At 35.9% G+C, this 21,371-nt stretch overlaps 1 protein-coding gene across 10 annotated transcripts in view; it reads right to left on the bottom strand.

Moving 5' to 3' along the window:
* The window catches only part of LAMA2 (laminin subunit alpha 2), a 767,184-nt gene that overhangs the window by 196,560 nt on the left and 549,253 nt on the right, over positions 1–21,371 (bottom strand). For 7 of the 10 annotated variants that reach the window (XM_063443147.1, XM_063443146.1, XM_063443148.1 and 4 more), the window contains 4 exons: positions 21,087–21,173; positions 16,397–16,590; positions 13,045–13,187; positions 4,038–4,136 (listed from right to left, as the gene is read on the bottom strand). In XM_063443147.1, the coding sequence (XP_063299217.1) occupies positions 4,038–4,136; positions 13,045–13,187; positions 16,397–16,590; positions 21,087–21,173 (523 nt within the window). The remainder of the gene's footprint in view (positions 1–4,037; positions 4,137–13,044; positions 13,188–16,396; positions 16,591–21,086; positions 21,174–21,371) is intronic. The other 3 variants (XM_063443149.1, XM_063443154.1, XM_063443152.1) reach the window with 1 other exon arrangement.

Below are 21,371 nucleotides of genomic sequence, written 5' to 3' on the forward strand. Positions count from 1 at the left end.
TTTTTGTTCCTGACCCTTTAGTGATCCTTTAAGGTAATGCTGACTTTGGTCTCTCTAACACTGTGGCATGTTCCCTTTCTTCTACACTCACTACATACAGCTTTTCTCTGTCCCAGACTATATACCAGGACCTTCTGCCTGCTAGTAAGAAGGTAAGTGGACCAGCGAGTGCTAGGGGACAGTCCTTAGAAAGCGTTGAGCGAGCGCATCATTAGATGCATTTATGCCAAGCTCAGGGTGCTGTCTGCATAGTATGCCCTTAATTGGCCAGCTGAATGATTGGCAGGCAGCCTGACATGCATTCATGCCAGGCTGGCCTTCTAATTCTTTGGGCAGACATGTCCTCTTTTTGGGCATGTTCGCCCCTTTTGGCAGGTTACATGATTTGTGTCAATGGCACACCCTTTTACCGTGCCCATTGACTTCCTGCTTGACTGGACACTGCTGTTAGGGGTTATGGATTTACTTGAAAGATGAAAACATAAATAAGTGAGAGATTAGCATAGGGTATGTGTTTTCTTATAGCTGCTGTTTTCTTTCTCTCCAGCACCATCTCCATCAGATACATGACGCTTGGGAGTGTTTTACTGTTTTTGGTCAATATGATTCTGTAATTAGGCCCATCATAATTGTCAGCACCAGGCCCACTGGGCTCTTAATCTGGCCCTGCCTGTGTGTATGTGCTCCTAGAAGCCAGAGAGAAAAACAAAGACCGATCTTGAAAACAGCAATATAATGAACAATGATAATTCAAATGTACTATACCAAGACATAAAAAGCCACATGATACATGGATGTGAAAATAACACTTCCAAATTGCAGATCTTCTAGTGAGCCTTTCAAGTGATCTCTCAGTTATGTAATTGCAAATATAACATATATATCAGAGGTAGAGTTTAAAAAAAGCAAACTAATATAGAGGCAAGTGAAAGACATTATGGTATATAAAAGCAAGATTGCCGAACAATATAACTAGGCCAATTTTCACTTGACCGGTGTTGTGAAAAAACAACTTGAACTTCCTTGTCTATGAAAAAGATACATGGAAAGACACAAATGGTATAGTAATTAAAATGAAATGCACCGTTTTTGATGCTATAAATAAACAAAATAGTAACAACATAGAAACAACAAAAGCAATTACATTATTATGCAGACAAACCTATGATTATATGTGGAACTACATACAAACATGACTTGTTTACCTTCCAACCAGAGCAATATTAACCATAAGGAGACTTTAGATGGCTGCCTAACACCCTGTTGATAAACAGGGGCCCTAGTACCATGGTTCCATTTGCTATCCCTATATGATGGATATTGGGAAAGAAAAGCAGTGTAACCTACCTAGGGCCCAATAGGATCTTAGTCCTGTTCTGCTTTCAACAGCAGAATAAGGAAATTCAATGACAGACAAGCGAAACCTACAATATATGGTTTGCATTTGCTTGTAATCCTATTTTCCAACAATTCCCTTAGGTGCCTCTGTTTTCCTCTATTAGCGCATTTTAATTTGCAATTTAATTATATGTTTCAAAACTAAATAAATATAAATTTGCTTGTTTCATGGATTTAATCCAATTAGGACACATCAGGCATTTTCCTAAATTCTAAAATAAACCCTGTAATAAGGGAACTATGGTATGTGACTCATTCCTCTTTCATTATATATGCTCAGTGGAAAAGAGTATAATCCAGAACATATTTAGGTGTCAGTGCAGACGTAGCTCATCACTTTAATACCTTTTTGCACAGACTCAAAATAGCACTTTATTAGCTTTACTCTAGAGCTGTATGTTTTTAGATGTGCCGTTTCACTCCAGAGCACCAAACCCGAAAAGAAACATAATTGTATAAATTAGAAATTGTTCGTCTTTAAGATAAAGTTGTTATTGATTTTATACTGACCTTTCTAAATCCAGATTGTGGGCTGCAGTTTAAAAGTGCAGGCTTCCTCTTGGATTTACAGTTTACGTGTTACCAAACATCATTATCGTTAATATACCTTCCCATTAAATTTACCAAGGAATGCATGCATTCAGCAAATTCCTTGACACATATGCTCCATGTTCTCTGTCTGATCCTGCACTGTAAATGGTAGCATTTGTTTTTTTTTATTTCTTAATAAAAAAATATCAATACATATAATTTTTCTGTACTGCATTTATTTTTAATACACACTTTAGCAATGCTCTATGATTAGAAAAGAGAATGGCCGCTGAATTTAATACCTGAAGAAATAAGGAGAGTGATATGATAATGTGTTCCTCTCAGCAGATGATTATTTCAGAGTTCATGGAATCAGCCCTTAGCCTTGAACAGACAGCAAGGACCTGTCTCTTTCCTCTCACACAGCATGCTTGTATATTCTGCCCGAAGCTAAAAAAAGAATCTAGCATTCCATACTGCTTGTGTCCAAAATAAAAAGCAAGTACTCTACTATCAAAATGTAATAAACTTATAATATTGTGTAAAAGAGTTTTGTGTATTTGTTTATATAAAGAGTAAGTATATATTTGTGTATGTATAAAGAGTAAATGATCTGTCTGACAAGCTGGCTAGCTATAATTTCTTGCTTGCAGGCAATATGTGCACAAATTACAATGATATGATATATAATATAGCATCTGATGTTGAATGAGCTGTTATGTTCAGTTATTTCAATTTGATCATTTAACTAACAATAAGTACACACATTACTATGATATATATAAATATATAAATGATCATATATAAATTATCAAATTAAAATAATTGAACATAAAAGCTCATTTGATGGCTGACAACCAACATTAGCAGACTAGATGCACCAAATGGTTCTTATATGCAGACTAGATGGGCCGAACGGTTCTTATCTGCAATCACATTCTACATTTCTATGTTTACTGGAGTCTTGCAAGATTTCTTTCTAAATCGCTGATTAGTTAATGCACCATAGCCACTTCATCTTATTTATCCTTGATAAAGAAAACACCTAACCTAAAAGTCCACAAGCTATTTAATTAGGAATTTATGTCTAATTAAACTGAGGGGGGCCTGGCCATCAAGCTGAGAGGCAGCCATATTCTGTAGCTCTGAGCTTGGAAAGGGGCTAATTCCACATTCATTGAGATTATTTACGCGCAAAGGGATAACAGAATCAGCCATAGCATCATGTACAACACAGATAAATACAGTTAATTTGTGTATGTTAAATCAGGAAACCGATCATGTCACCCAACTTGCAACATGTTAATATGTTGCACATTGTAAAACAAAGATATCATGTTTTTTAATTAAATGCTGTTTATACAAATACATATTTTATTTAGAAATATGAGGAGGCCATTATTGTACATATTTACAAATGTCCACCTATGCCATTCTAAATAGATCTCATCATTTGGGGGAAATCAAGTAACAGTAATTAACATTATCAGGGATATTCACTAAAGTGAGAAATCAAAGTAATTTTTAAATTTTAAGGCCAAAATAGCTGAAATAAAAAAAATAAATAACCTACAAGCCAGTGATGCTTTCAATTCAGCAACTCTGGCCTTAAATTTTAAATTCACTTTGAATTATCATTTTAGTAAATAACCTTGTATTATAATATTATTATATATTATAGCCCAGCATTCACGGATAGACACAATGCCTGATTCTAGAGACTAGACAAAACAATGTCACAAATCAAAATAGGCTAACAATGACCTCTCCAATCTCTGCCAGGAAATAAAGGCATACAATCATTTTAGACACTGGTATATTACCCACCCCATTTACTGACTATAGCTCTCAAGGGTAATTTTCTTCCTTGAGTCCTTCTCTTCTAATGTCACTAGTACAAAATCTACCAAAGTTGGTGATGAAGATGCCAGCTGTGTAAACCAACTGCACATTAACCAAGTGGCCGCATTAGGAGAACCTACTTTGACTGTACTCTTACTTGCAAATATTGCCTTGAAAAACCCAAAAGGAAAACAAAATGATAAGAATAAACAGTTTCTACTAGTTTCTGTTGTAAAACCCACTATATAATTACTCTGCGTGCTTACCCTGTTCAGTAGCTCATCCATCTCTATGACAAGAGTTTGTTGGTTATTTTTTGCCAGCTGGAGCAGTCTTTCAGGAGCTCGTTGAGGTGACAGTAAGTGCTGAAAAGTTATTAAGACACATTTCAGTACTGCAGGCACGTTGACTGTATACAAGCAGAGCATCTTTATTTCATTGCAATTCATCATTCCGTGAATGTTATGACAATCTTATATCTATATCTGCACACAAACACATTGCTGCACATTATACCATTTGTATGTTTAATAGCAACTATTATTCAGTAAATATCTTGCAGTGATCCCTCCAACTCGTTATTTATCTGTGTGTGTGTGTTTGTGTGTGTGTGTGCGCGTGTGTGGATGTGTGGGTGTGTGTGTGTGGTTTACCTTAGTGTCTAAATTTTTGATTTTTACTGTTAACATATATTTTAAGTAAGATGTAAACCATTCACTCACATCCCACTTTTTATTGATATTGCATCAGTATGTTGTAGGATACCATATTTTCTAATTCTACCACATGCAGATGTACAGTGTTCCGTAAGTATACTTCACCTGTAATGTATATAAAACCATATATTCATCTGTTTTATTAAAAAAATAAATAAAAAAAAAGCACTTTAGAAAAACTCCTGGATTTTAAAATATTAAGTTGTCCTTTCATAGTCACACATATAGTCCATAGGGTTATTTTTTTATTTAATAGTGCACAGATAAGCCCCCAAACATTTGTGAATTTACAAAGTTTTGTGACTGTTACCATTTTATTTATTTTCTAACATTGATAGTTATGGAAGCTGCAGGAAAAATCTGTTGTCGTGGAAACAATTTGGCCTTGTTGTTCTGTGGTTATACATGACAAAGCAAGGGATATCTAATACATATTTAAATATGAATATATTTGCTGTAACAAAGTGAGCATGTTGGTATTTATCTTGCATGATAAATCTGCATTGACAAATAGTATGTCTTCCAAGGGCCATCATCACTTTTAAAATATCTTTAACAGAGGAAGCAGGTTGACCTATTGTGATAAATTGTTCAAGTAATACAGATAGCGTTATACATGTCATTAGCAACTTTTTATTGCTTACAGGGGTGAAAAATGTAGTATGTAGTTTTATAAAATTCAAGCTTTGTAAAATGTTAAACATAGTAAGTCAGGCTACTAAATTGGCATTGACAAGGTCAAGAATGGCCTAATAAAATAGTCAATATGCTAAACAGTATATGTTAGAAAAGATGCAAAAAAGATTGCTAAATATGTTAGCAGATATTACTTTGTTTACTCGTTTGACAGTTCTTACATATCACTCTTAAATCGGAACCAGATTAGAATTTTTATGCTGCAAATTATCTTATTTTAGTGGCTCAGTGTAGCTGTGATCATAGCCCTGCTCTCCATGGTGGCCCTGATGGGGCTGTGTTCATGGCTCCACACTCTAATGGTCCTATGTGGCTATGATAATGTCCACTCTCCATGGCTGCCCAGTGGGTACTGCATTACAGCTCCCAGGCAGTCCAGTAGGATGAGCTTGTGGTCTACAATCCAGTGGGTGCAGATCACTAAAAAAGTCCATCTGGTTCAGGACTGCAAAGGAGCACACGGTAATCTACATCTGCCCCAGGTGCAGGCCACGAGGTCTCTATTAACCAGGGTTGAACCGGGACAAAATTCTGCAAAGCAGCCCAACACAAGGAGGTGAGGCTAGTGAAATACTTTTTTGAATTTTTTGGTGCCATTCCTGGAAATCGGGATTGTAGTATATAGAGGGGAGGTAAGGGCTTAGGTATATGGATGGTATAGTGGCTATGTAATGTTGTGAGATGGGGGAACCAGAGTGTGGATGATAGAGGCTATTGTATGGGGAGACAGGGACTGTAGTTTATGTGGCGATAGAGACAGTAGTGTATAGGGGAGATAGTGTAGGGTATTGGGGGTAGGAGCTGTAATGAATGTATAGGAAGGAAGGGACAGTTCTAGAAGGTGGAATAGAGGCAGTTGAGGTATGGGGAGGTGTTTATGGTGCACTCTGTTCATGTACTAGCACTCAGAAATACTTTGAGGTATTTATTTGTTAGAAAAGTATAATTTTCTAACAAATAGAACTGTTGAGCATGCTAAGTTTTTTTGTGGTCCCAGTAAAGTTTCAATAACTTCCTTATGAAGGATATTGTGATAGTTGAATCTTGAATACTTAGCGTAAGGTAAAGGTTCCATATTCGCTGTACCAATAATAGAAAAAAGTGTTATTGAAAAATATTGTAATGGTGGGATTGTGATCGTGGCTGCATTGTTAATGGCTCCTTGGCATCAATAAATATTGAATATGAGATTTGAATTTCTGTCTGTGTTAAGTCAGGTATTATGATACCCAACTATCAAAGCTATTAGAAGAGTGTAGTATATCACAAAGATCATTATTACTCTTCCACAACATTATTTGGATTGTTGATCACCATTCATCAGTTCATAACTGCAAGTGTGTTTTCTCTGCTCAAGTGTCCAATGGTGGGAAGCTTTATATCAATACACAACACAAATCATGATTATCATTGGCTTGTTTGTGCCTGCTGAGCAATACAAATACATTTTGGTAAGAACTTAATATGTAACTCCTGTGCTTTTCAGATGCAGTTGGGGACTTGGGAGTGTTGTGACACATGATCAATTACTTTTATGCACTACACAATTTAGAACTTGGTAGTTCTATTCTATAAACGTATGTATCCTGCCACTTCATGGTTGATCTGTTGTTTTTCTTAGACACTTAAACGCACAATAATATAATTTACAGTTGATAAGGGCAGATCTAGTAGAGCAGGCATTTGATGAACTGACTTTTTGTAAAAGATAAAACTTAAAACATTTTTGCATTAAAAGTCACTGATCTCTGCAACATGTCTATTGACAGGTGTGAAACTAAAATAGCCATATCCACAGATTATAAGGCATGTCCGTATACTTATATATAGATATAGTTTTTGCCTCATCTATATAAATAGAATGGTGTATCACCGAGAAAGGGTCCAATGTGTCTGAGTAGATAAAATATATTCAGTGCAGATATGAACAATGGGAAATGGTCAGGTTCTCATATCTGTGTAGGGACTATATCATTACACATTTATATTGTAGACTTTTTTAATTTAGCTTACATATGCACACATGACATTTTAACTAATTATATATAAAAAAACATTTTTTTTTCACCTAAAACATCAAGAATGATGAATGCATACACAGTGTGTCATTTTGTTCACATACAACCTTTTCTTCTTCATACTATTGTCACTAATCTATAAGACATGCAGCATCCGAACAATATTAATACCTTATGTACATTATGGATTTAATTATACAAGGAGAATACGTTTAGTTAACTGGAAGCCGTACACATAATGCATTATGCCTTCTAACATATGGTACTGCTGAATTTTTTATATGTATGTTATTTTTGTTATATGTATGATAAACACAAGACTATGAGTCATATTTGTATGATATTTCAAAAATAAACTGATCTTCTACAAAAGAACACTAGATGGCAGCAACAAACATAAACTCTACATCGTCTTGTAATTGTATTAGTCAATGTTGGAAATGTGAGGTGAAGCATGTTTAGTGTCATAAAGATGAAGAATTAATTGCATAGCAATGTATTACACGCCCCTCCAGCACTTACATCCTTAAAGCAGCGATTTCAGCTTGACAAATGTATTAGTTGTGCTTGTTTATTTAATTATATTAGATGCCCTAAACCATCCCATTTACCATTGCAATGAACATGAGTTAGAGGTATGCATATACTGGAATATTTAGTTACCTTGAATATCATAAGACTTCTTCACATATATTGTCGAATTATATGTTATAGACCAAGATTTTGGGGACCTTTATTAATTTTAGGAAATTTGTCTCTCAAATGCAGTTTGAGTGAAGCTGGCTTTTTTAAAAGAGTAATTACTCAGCAAATTAATCATGCAATTTATCAATGTGGTGAGCTAAATACAACTCAACACATGGTGGTTTTTGCCACGGGCTAGTAGATTTACAAAAGCATTTAAAAGCAATAGGAAAATGTTGTGTCGCTCCGCTTTATGTAATGCAGAGCAGCTTAAAAAACATTTTGATTTTAGACTGCATTTTGTGCCACATCTTATTATCCCCTTAACGACGAGTGACGGACGAGGTCCATCACTCAGGGGAAACCCTTAACGACGAGTGACGGACCTCGTCCGTCACACGGTAAAATTAACCCCGGATCTCCGCAATCGCAGCGATCGCGGGGTTAATGGTGCTCCGGTCTGCCTCTGTATTAGAGGCAGACCGGGAGCACCGGATCGGGCTGTCCCAGTACATGTGCCCACTCTGACAGCATGTCAGAGCGGGCACATGTGCTCAGTATACTCACCTCCGCCTCCCTGCACTTCCGGGTTCAGTGTGAAGTGCAGGGAGACGGATCAGTGCTGATCCTGCCCCCTGGTGAAAAAAAAATAAAGTAAAATTAAAATCCCACCCCCCTTTACCCATTTCAATAAAAATTAACCCCTTCCCTGCCAATTGATCACTGACTACAGTGATCAATTGGCAGGGATTACATTTTACTATGATCTGATTTTTTACTATGATCTCAGGGTTAATTCTTTTTTTTTAACCCTCAGGGGTTAAATTTATTTTATTAATTAATTTAAATATTTTAAAATTATAAATTTAGCTAGCTGGGGAGGGTGGAGGTTAGTGGGGAATTGGGGGATTTAGTGTTAGGCTAACTGGGGGTTAACGTTAAAAAAGTTTTAAAATAAGCTTTAAAAAGTTAAAAAATTAAGTAAAAAAAGTTTTAATAAGGTTTAAGTAAAAAATAAAAAAATAAACCCTTTACCCAGTCCAAATAAAATTAACCCCTTCCCTGCCAGTCGATCACTGCCTACAGTGATCAAAATACAGATTAACCCCTGACGATTAACTTTTATTTATTTTTTAACCCTCAGGGGTTAAATTTATTTAACTAACTAATTTAAATATTGTATAATTAAATATTTTGCTAGCTGGGGTGGGTGGGGGGGTTATGGGGAAATGGGGAATTTACTGTTAGTGCTGCTTACTGCTAGTTAGGGGTTAACGGTAAAAAAAAGCTTAGAAAAATGTTAAATCTGTAAAAAGAAGTTTTACGAAAGTTTAGGAAACTTTAAGAAAATTAATAAGCAAAACAAAAGTTTAAAAAATAGTTTTAAAAAGTAAAAAAAGTTTTACAAAGTTAAAAAATACATTTAATAACGCTCATTACCACTACACCTGGTACAAGCTAGCGGAAAAATGATCCCACGCTAAGGTTCAAAATATGCCTTTTGAAATACCCTGGGATGTCTTCTTTAAGAAATGGTATGGCTTTATGGGGTATTTGGATTAAATAGCCTGGTAAAATACTCTAAAATGGGACATGGGCACAGCGTAAAAATGTAAAGTTTGAAAAAAAATGGAATGGCTGTGTCCCAAATGTGCCCCTCCGATGTCCACATATACCTGGCAAAGGTACATACGGGGGTATTTTTGTACTCAGTAGACATAGCTGAGCAACATATTAAGTATTATACAGTGGTAGTACACATAAGGTTTGCAAAATATACTGTGCAAACTCACTTTGTGTGTCAAAAAGGCAGAAAAAACGCTTATTACCACTACACCTGGTACAAGCTAGCGGAAAAATGATCCCACGCAAAGGTTCAAAATATGCCTTTTGAAATACCCTGGGATTTCTTCTTTAAGAAATGGCATGGCTTTATGGGGTATTTGGATTATATAGCCTGGTAAAATACTCTAAAATGGGACATGGGCACAGCGTAAAAATGTAAAGTTTGAAAAAAAATGGAATGGCTGTGTCCAAAATGTGCCCCTCCGATGTCCACATATACATGGCAAAGGTACATACGGGGGTATTTTTGTACTCAGCAGACATAGCTGAGCAACATATGAAGTATTATACACTGGTAGTACACATATGGTTTGCAAAATATACTGTGCAAACTCACTTTGTGTGTCAAAAAGGCAGAAAAAAACGCTTATTACCACTACACTTGGTACACGCTAGCGGAAAAATGATCCCACGCTAAGGTTCAAAATATGCCTTTTTGAAATACCCTGGGGTGTCTACTTTAAGAAATGGTAGGCCTTTGTGGGGTAGTTTGAATTTAAAACCTGCGAAGATGCTTGGAAATTGCACATAGGCCCAGCGTCAAAATTCAAAGTTCTGTAAAAAACTGATATGGCTTGGTCTCCTATATGGCACTGTAGCTTCACGAAATAGTGCCAAAGACATTCATTGTGTCTTTTTACTCAGAAGACTTAGCTGAGCATAATTTGGGGGGTTTGAACTTAGTGGCACATATGAAATATACAAAATGCCCAGCAAAAATGCAATCCGTATGTAAAAAAATGCCCCAAATAATTTTTTACCACATACTTTGGCATATATTGGTGGAAAAATGGGGGCATGCTAAGGCACAATATGCACCTTATGAGATACCCTGGAGTGTCTACCTTTACAAATGGTAGGCCTTTGTGGGCTTTTTATGAACAGTCAAACTGTTATAATACCCCAAATGGAAGCATAGGCTCATTAAATCCGCCTCTCAAAACTCTACTGTGAATACTGAAAAGGGCAGGTCTCCTGTATGGCACTGTAGCTTCACGAAATAGTGCCAAAGACATACAATGGGCGTGTCCTTTTACTCAGAAGACCTAGCTGCGCATAATTTGTGGGGTTTGAACTTAGTGGCACATATGAAATATACAAAATGCCCAGCAAAAATGCAATCCGTATGTAAAAAATGCACAACATTTATTTTTACCACATACTTTGTCATATATTGGTGAAATAATGGGGGCATGTTAAAGCACAATATGCACCTTATGAGATACCTTGGAGTGTCTACTTTTACAAACGGTAGGCCTTTGTGGGGTTTTTTTGAACAGTCAAACTACTATAATACCCCAAATGGAAGCATAAGCTCATTAAATCCGTCTCTCAAAATTCGACTGTGAAAACTGAAAAGGACAGGTCTCCTATATAGCACTGTAGCTTCACAAAATAGTGCCAAAGACATACAATGGGGGTGTCATTTTACTCAGCAGATGTAACTAAATACAAAATAAATCTTTGTACAGGAATAGCACACACCAACTTTACAAAATACACATGAGAAATTCTTTGTTATAAGTTTGTGTGCCAAAACCCCCCAAAAATACAATTTTACTCCAATATTTAGCAGAGGTTGGCGGTGAAATGGCTACGTAGAAAGTGTCAAAACAACCTTAGGTAAATAGCCTGTGGTGTCTACTTTATTTAAATATATACTTTTGTGTGGCAATTTTGTTTTCTTTTATGACTATTAAGCTTACAAGACAAACCTACCAAATTCTAAAATTGCTCCACATTAAAAGTTTATTTTACTCCTTGTGCGTTGTGACCTGTAACTACCAAAAAAAACTTAAAATCCCAGACACATTATATATTCTGTAAATCAGAACAACTAAATTAATTTATTTTTAATTACTTTCCTTAACCTGCACTAATTGTGCACACATTATTATTGCAAAAACTGTAAAAGGAAATCTAACTTTTTCATTTTTTTTTGCATTTTTCTGTATTTTTTAATAATAAATAAGCATTTATGTATATATATGTTACATCAAATTAAAGCCCTTTCTGTCCTTTAAAAATATTATATATTATAATATTATATATTATAATATGCGTTGGTGCAATAAATTAGTAAAATGCAAATTGCAGTTGAACGCAAACAGCAAAAAATGCAAAAAATGCCGTTGTCATTAAGTGAAAGACAAGCTTCTGAAGCTCTGTCCTTGAGGGGTTAAATACACCTATATGAATGTTGGTAAACATACTAGGAAACACTACAAATTAGCAGTTCTTAAATGCCGGCATGGTGGTAAACTGGATCCATACAACTACTAACCACATCATATTCAACCACAATGTAGTACTATTAAAACCACCCATGATTTACATGCAGCAATCAATCTTATCAAATGCCACTTCTATGTTACATTTATTCAACACAGCTGTTAACCTCAGTACATGTGGAAACCTCCATTTACATTTACTGTTCATTTACAACTACTACTTAGAGCCACTGACATTATTCACCAATCATGTTTGGCTTCTAGCCTTTTCCTATTTGGTCAGCATTTTCCATGTACCATTCACATGCCACTACCAGCCTCATCAAATGTAGCCATCCCCATGCACCATTTGCATATATCTATCCTCACATTCAGCTATTATCATTTGCCATACTTTTACTGTTCATTTGTAGCTTACTGCCTCATCACTTGGTGCCACTATTACATGGCATTTACAAGACTTCCAGTCTTGTCACATGTGGCTAGTTAGCCACTAGTTTATATTGTTCCCTATATTGTCAAAAGTCACATATGGTCAACACCATGAAGCATTCATACCAGGCACCTTTCAATCTTCATCATTCACCACTCACAACCACCCATTATAATGTCTAGACATGACAACCTGCCACATCACATGCAGCCACCATCATGTACCAGCCACACATGGAATGTGTCAGTGATCTTGCGTTGAAATATAGAAATTGATCTTATACATTACTACAACTTACTTTGCTTCTTAAAAAAAACACAATTGTATAATCCTTATGTAAAGATGAACGATTTAATGCAATCTGTTATTTAAATGAAGATAATGTATATGTATGTATATGTTGGCGTAAAATGTAAAATAAACTTATCAATCACTATTTGACAACGTCTCACCATTCGTTGCACAGTATCACGACTACAACAATGTATCATAGCAACACAATTCCTAGCCTACTATTTAGTGTATCCATGTTATGATGCTATACTAACTAGCAGACAAAGGATGACATTAGCTAGTTCACCTATGTGATTCTTGACTGTTTTCTTGGCTTCAGCAATCTAATTATTTATATCACAAACGAGAACATTTACCTTGAATTCCTGTGTTTCATTTTCGAACCCAAACAGCATTATGTAAGGTGGAGGCAGTGGGCCAGAAAGATTGACGCTTATGGCCATCTGGTTTAGCTGATCCAAGTCATTAAGAAGCAGTCCTGTACATTCATCATCGCAAACTGTGAAGAGGACAGGAAATAATATTTATTTCGATAAACACCAGAGGCAGATGTTCAATATTTCTGCACCATGGCATTTGGAAGTGCACATAATAGTCTGTGAATATTTTCTATGCTAATCCCATAATTAGCCCCACTAACTGGGGAAGGAAGGGATTTATTGAAAGGAACTATAAGAGAAGTCATTTGTTTAAATAAGGCCAAATGAACAGTTGTTCATGTTATCAGCAAAATTTAAAAAAAATAAAAAAAATAAAAAAGATGCAAAAGGGTCCAAAAAATAATTATACTTACCCTTTCATTTGGGAAATCATTTACATAAGTGATAGATTAAACTCGCATTTAGAGTTTGTTTATGTACCTGCATCAATATGCAGCAGTTACGGGATTAAATGGAATGCTTTAATTGCTGTAACAGGAATGCACATATGTTTATAGTTTTAGAATTGCTTTATTATATATCAGTGTGGAATACTTGTTTACATGTAACTCTTGGCTACTCTTAATATAGGCAGGTAACATCATATAAATAATCCCCCATAACACAGATACCCCAAATTTGTGTCATTTGTTCCCTGGCACTCCAGTAATTCATGAGCTGTGTGTATTTAGTGGTAACACACATTCTTTTCTCTGCTTTATCATAGCTCGAAGCACATCCAAATTAATCCAGTGTAGCCTGCAAAAATCAGATGAATTTCACCTGTAAAAGGCACAAACTACAAAGGCACAATCTGCTGGTGCATTAATTAATCTGCTTATACTGATCTGTGAGTGTAGTACTGTAGTGACATTTGTAAATAGGATACGTTACCACAAGCCCTATACAGGTGTAGGATATCAGGAAGCGAAAGCCTGATTCATACCTCCCAACAGTCCTTATTTAGGAGGGACAGCCTATAATTTTGGCCCACTACACTCTGTCCCTCTTTTCTGTCCTAGTGTTGCACTTTTCTAAATGCACTATATTGTTGTTTTGTTTAACAGAGCTTCATAGAAATAATATGTACAGCAATGTACCTTTACATTACAATACATTTGTTTCGAAATCAGTTTGTGGAAATAAGAAACATTGTACTTGCTTATTATATAATATTATATAATATTTAATAATAATAATAATAATATAAAATTTTTCAGGACAGCCTTGCACCTGGCCAGCCGGAACCACTCAAACCCTTACCACTAATGTATTCCTCTCTCTCTATTTGTAATGTTGGGAGTTATGTAAATGAATGCTACCCTTAATTAAGAAAATGTATTGACTGAACAGTAATCATGAGCTGACACATGACTTGCAAAATGTAGTCATTTGGCATTGTTTATTGCCCCCTTAGTTGGATTGCTAGTCTATTTAATAAATACAAGGAGCTTTTTCAACATCTAGACATCCACATCAATTTCATATTTAGAATTTTTTATATTAGTAAAGATTCAACACATTTTAATTCTCAAACAACTACATTATTCTGTTTTTATTTTGGTGTCAAATGTTCTTATTACAGGATTTATTCTTTAAATAGGGAATCAGTCATGATTTAAAAACTGAGTTGCACATTTTATCCCAAAATAGCTGTTAGCGGAATTTCACTTATTTTTAGTGAACAACTTCTCAAAATAAATCATATAGTAGAATAGCCTACCATGATTACGACTCACTGTATAGAAGTGATCAATCCTTGACAGATTGAAAGCAGTTATAATACGCTGAGGATGTTCTCAGTAGAACTTCCCTTGAAGTTTAAATTGTGAAGGGAAATCATTTCTTGTAGTCTATGTACGTTTCATATTGCAATAAAGGTATCCATGTTCACAGGTTTCAAATGTTTATTTTTAGTTTTACTATTCCATTAAATGTTATGTCACATTGCTTCTACACAAAACGTTTGACCATTTTAAACAGGATCGGAGACATCATGCAGTCCCCGCCATGTATCTTTTAAGCACACATCTAATATCAGTTCTAGAGCTATATTAAATAGCAAACATTTCAAAATCATGCATGAACACTGCACAATCCAAGCCCACAACATATCACTACTTTACCACAAACTGCCGCATCGAATATGAAATCTTCTTTTTTCCAGATTCATTAGTTTATGGAGACTCGCTATTAGGTACAGGACCCTGGTGTGTCTTGCAAAATGTGATTTCTAAAAATTGACCAGAGGCTTGGCAGCATCTCACATAAAAAACAAACTCAAAATGCCCCTGTTCTTGAACAAACATATTACATATTAGCTATTAACTCAAGTAAATCTACTTTTGAAACTGTTTCTACTCACTCTCATACTTAACTGTAGTGTAATGGAATTTCTATTATGCATGTGTACCTTGACTCAAATCTGATTCTTTGTTTGTTCGTTAAACTGAACCTTTCATACGATTTATTACAATGTTACCACCCAAAGCCCAAAGTCCATAAGGTTTTTGGGGTCTTTTCCCCCCAATTAACAAAGTGTTGGCATTTATGTAAAGCAATTGTAGTTCTAAAAATATTGATTGATAGACATTATTAATTTATGTGCGTTACAATTTCATAGAGAAATATAACCTAAGACTGGAAATGTGCAGATATTTTATGCATACAGATTAGGGAGCATCATTCTTAAACCAAACATCAGCTAAGTATGCAAGGATTCCACATTATTACAATTGTAAGAATTCCATGTTTATTATAATATAATAGCTAACTAGATGTGCACTATTCGTATGTAATAGTCTCGGGGAAAGCATTTTTGGAAATCAAACTAAATTTCAACAAGCCCCAAGCAGACGTGACTTGAAATTGGAACTTTGAGCAGTTTTGCTAAGATCAAAAAATTGCACTGTAAACTGCCTCAAATAGATGAAAGGAAAAGGGAAGGATAAACTGTCTGACCCAAAAGGAGAAACCTAAACTTGACATTCTTTGCCCCTTAAATGCATGTGAAATGTATTTGTTTTATTTATTTTTTCATTTTTTTTTAATTAAAATAAATACATCAACTAATACAGTTATTTGAGTTATTACATAGATTAAAAATAGTGCACATGGCATACTGTTCACATATTACTCCTATAGAGCAATGCCTTGGTGTTATTTTATTCAAGTCAAACATAAATTATTTACCAAAAAAATACAGTGTCTGGTACCTATCTATATCTCTTCATATGTGAATAAAAAATACAAGCAAACACAGTTATGTGAGTTATGTTAGTATACGTACATACACACAGTGGACCCTCCCGCACATGCCGATCAGTGCAGCCAGCACACTTGGGCCCTGTTGCCTCAGCTCTACACGTGCATTGACCAGTTGTTGGATGACAGATCATAGACAATGATCCATAAGGGTTACACTCACATTCTTGGCAGGAGCCCCCAGGTACACCTGGGTTACCAGTATAACCAGATGCACATCTGTAAATACACAATAGTTAACATTAAAAGAAGGGTTTATTTATCTTATCACTATAGTTAACCTGTAAATGTTGAAAATATATAGCACTGTGTTACATTTATTTCCAGGGCCACCTACCTCTTACATACACACAATTCTGCAGTACACAATGTTAGAGAGTATGCTGGGACATTATAAATAACACAACAGTTATGACTGTTATAATACTGAATCAAATATAAATATAGTGTAGATTTTTCAATGCCTGAAGTATAATACACAAGCTAAATATGTCTCTAACTCTCACTGTACAGGTAAGATTAACAAACAGACAAATAGACAGACAGACAGACAGATACACAGATAGACAGATAGATTTTCTCAGAATTACCATTTGAGGGTACCGTACCCACCACTATTATTGGCACCCTTGGCAAACATGAGCAAAGTAAGCTGTGAAAATTTGTTTTTATTTTTTAATCGTTGTTGTTCAGAAAATAAAAAAAAAAATACTCTGCTCTCATGGACATCAAATAAATCATTAAAAAAATATCTGTTAAATATATATAAAAATATATGACTCAATTAGTAGGACGCTTTAAGACAATATGTTGTCTACCTCTTTTTGCTAAGATAACAGCTTTGCATCTTCTCCTTTAATGACTGATAAGATCAAAGACCATTTATCCATACAGAATCTCTCGAGATTCTAAAAATGCGAAGGCCAACAATGGTGGACTCTTCTCTTCGGTTCAGCCCACAGGTTATCAATGGGGTTCAAGTTAGGAGACTGATGTGGCCATGGCGGGACCTTGATTTTGTGGTCAGTATTTAAAGGGATACTATAGACACCAAAACAACTTTAGCTTAAAGGACCACTATAGGCACCCAGACCACTTCAGCTTAATGAAGTGGTCTGGGTGCTAGGTCCATCTAGGTTTAACCCTGCCTGCTGTAAACATAACAGTTTCAGCTAAACTGTTATGTTTACATATGGGTTAATCCAGCCTCTAGTTGCTGTCTCATTGACAGCTGCTAGAGGTGCTTCCATGGTTCTCACTGTGATTTTCACAGTTAGAAGACTCCAGCATCCATAGGAAAGCATTCAGAATGCTTTCCTATGGACTGACTGAATGCGTGCGCGCGGCTCTTGCCGCGCATTCGCATTCAAACGATGACGTCCAAAGGAGGAGGGAGCCCAGCGCTGGAGAAAGGTAAGTGTTTAACCCCCTTCCTCCAACTTCAGCCCGGCGGGAGGGGGGCCATGAGGGTGGGGGCACCCTCAGGGCACTATAGTGCCAGGAAAACAAGTTTGTTTTCCTGGCACTATAGTGGTCCTTTAACGAAGAAGCTTTGGTGTATAGATCATTCCCTCGCAGTCTCCCTGCTCAAATCTATGCCATTTAGGAGTTAAATCATTTTGTTTATGTAGCTCTAGTCACACCTCCCTGCATGTGACCTACACAGCCTTCCAAACACTTTCTGTAAAGAACCATCTAATGTTTACACTTCCTGTATTGAAAATACAGTTTCATTTAGAAATTCTTATCTCCTGGACTGTTTCTAGCTTGCTAGACCCTGTAGAAGCCTTGTGTATGTAATTAAAGTACAATTTACAGAGCAGGAGATAAAAACTTTTAAAGTAAGCTACTTTGGAATTAAAGTGAAACCACTTCTTTTCATGCAGGGCGTGTCAGTCACAGCCAGGGGAGGTGTGGCTAGAGTTGCATAAACAGAAACCAAATTGATATAACTCCTAAATGGCAGAGAATTGAGCAGTGAGACCGCATGGGGGCATGATCGACATACCAAAACTGTGTCATTAGTCTAAAGTTGTTTTGATGACTATAGTGTCCCTTTAACAAGTGGAGGCACGGTAGTAAAATCTGTTTTCATATATGTTAAGATAGTTTTTGTAAGCTTTTTAAGGAATTACTTTTCTTCCTCAAGACACAACAAAACTTAAATTTATATACTATTTTATGCCATTTGTGTTACCAGGAGGCATTGCTGAAGACATAAATGAAGAAAGAATTACAGTAAAGTGCACAGAAGTATGAGCTATAAAGGTTTTAGGTGATTTTATTGGCTTGTTATGAGCATTGCAAATGACTCTACTCTGTATACAAGATATTCTGCATGACTGATTCATTTAAATTACCTTTGCTCTATGAGAGACAGTTGTAGTAAAAGTAGCTTATACAGCTCACGTCCAAAAAACAGGAATACTACAAGCATGCAGTGGGATAATATGTTATTTTACTAAATCTTTATTGTAGTCTATAATCCAGTGCACACAGGGGGAGAGCATTGGAAAGAGTGAGCCATGCAATTTGTGCCACTAGGGCATGCCCTCCATCTCTGATGAAGAGCCCTAGTGGCACAATACAGGTGGACTACAATACAGGTCTACTTGGATTATACTGATTTTGTTGAGTCCTGTCTTTATCTTTTGCCAGTATCTAATCATATGTTTGCAGAAATAGAACTGTCCTGGAGTTTTCATGTACACCAGATAAGGTCCATTTGATTATTTATATACACAATAAATGTAACAGTGCCAGCTGAACGTGCTCCAATGAGGTGAGCAATTTTAGCCACAGTAGCTCTTCTATGTGATCGGAACAGATGGGCTAGCCTTTTCTCTGCACATGCACCAATGAGCTTTGGGCACCCATGATCGTGATGCTGGTTAATTAGTTGTCCTTTTTGCACCATTTTTGGTAAATACTAACCACTGCATACCGGTTACACACCACCAGACTTGCCATTTTGGAGATGCTCCAAAATGGCAAGTCGTGTAGCTTTCACTCTTTGGCCCTTGCTAAAGTCACTCAGATCTTTTCGCCTGCGCAATTTTTCCTGCATCCAACACATGAAATTCAAGAACTGACTTCTCACTTGCTGCATAATATATCCCACCCTTGACAGGTGCCATTGTAACAATATAATCAATGTTATTCACTTTACCTGTCAGTGGCTTTAATGTTGTGGCTGATCTGGTTGGTTTTTTTTATTAAAAATAACATGAATACCAATATTACTATTGGTTATAATAATAGTAAACATTATCATTAACGATATATAAATAATGAAATATATGTATTTAAAATTAATCAATTTTTTTTTAAGTGACGGCACAATTTTGCAAACATATTTTTTTAGTCTGAAAAATAATCAACAAATACTTAATGATTTATCCTCTTTAGGTTTGTTTTATGGTTAGAACAATATGGAGCAGTGACCTGGATGCTTCCACATTCTGTTGGGAGACACCCTTGTAATTTGTATTAGTAAATTTGGTGACATTCTGTCATATAAATCTCATAAAATTTTTGATGTTGCAAATATTCAACATTTAAAGGATCACTATAGGGTCAGGTACACAAACATGTATTCCTGACCCTATAGTGTTAACACCACCATCTAGCCCCCCTGGGCCCCTCATGCCTCCATAAATATAGTAAAAATCTTACTGTATTCAAGCCTGAAGCTGTAAATCTGCGTGCTGTAAGACTCAGAAAAGCAAGCAGTCTGCTGACATGTGGTAGCCTGATCCAATCACAGTGCTTCCCCAAAGGATTGGAAGAGACTGACAAAGAGGCAGATCAGGGACAGAGCCAGCATGATTCAAACACAGCCCTGGCCAATCAGCATCTCCTCACAGAGATGAATTTAATCAATGAATCTCTATGAGGAAAGTTCCGTGTCTGCATGCAGAGGGAGGATATACTGAATCACAGGATGCTGTGCATATGCCACTTCCGTTTGTTTTATTATGAACTAAGTTAAAAACGTACTGGGGAAATAAAAAACATAGAGGGAAATTATTAGGATAATGTTATCAATCGATAAAAAGGAGCATGTACTAACCAGCCAGTGCTAGAAAAAGAATAGGCATAAGTGTAGTTATGGAATTTACTAACAACTTGCTATTTGATTTGCAACTTGCTCCTAGTGGTAAATGAGAAAAGCATGGGAATTGTTTCTTAATACCTAGTTTGGTTTTTCTTTTCTTTTATTATATGTTTACTTTACTGTATTTATACTATTTTACTAGTTCATGCACTGCCAATTGTTTGTGCTTTTTTTCTTCATTCATCAGCTTGTTTGCTTTATTTATGTTTTTAGAGTTCTATGCATATGTGTTATTTTTATTCCCTGGTTATTTCAGGCAGTTCATATGCTTTAGTTTCAGTTACACATTAAGATATATGGTATTATGATTATTAGTTTTCATTTGGAAGCACCAATGTGTCTATCAGCACTAAATAAGCCATCAAGTCTGTGTTTGCAAAACCGTTTTCTTTTTTTTTGTCAGTCTTCTGTTGCAGTACCGTAGGCCAGAAAAAGATCATTTGAATCTTAAGTGTATTCTACACGAAGAGCTTTTATAAAATGGCGATGGATCATGGTCTGCTAAGGAAGATATGTAAATCTCACTGCTACAGCAAGAAAAATGACCAGCTGTACAATTGCTTCACTTGTTGATGATTGCCTTGAATTGTTCTCATACCTGTCACAGAACTGGCCTTCATACCCCAGAGGACAAGCTGTACATCGGTAATCGTTTGTTCCTTGCGTGACACACGTGGGGCTGAAACTATAAGACAAGATGCAGAACTTATTGATGAGATGAGATGGAGCACATCACAATATCTTTTATTGTAGAAAGATCTACATATAAAGGAAACAGGACACAATACTGCAACCTGTTCAGCCAATGAATGTACTAATATCATTTGATCAAGTCGAACTTTTCTTAAGCTTATAAAGTCATTTGAGTTAATAATCAACATTC

The sequence above is a fragment of the Pelobates fuscus genome, chromosome 2, assembly GCF_036172605.1.
Source record: "Pelobates fuscus isolate aPelFus1 chromosome 2, aPelFus1.pri, whole genome shotgun sequence".
Lineage (NCBI taxonomy): Eukaryota > Metazoa > Chordata > Amphibia > Anura > Pelobatidae > Pelobates > Pelobates fuscus.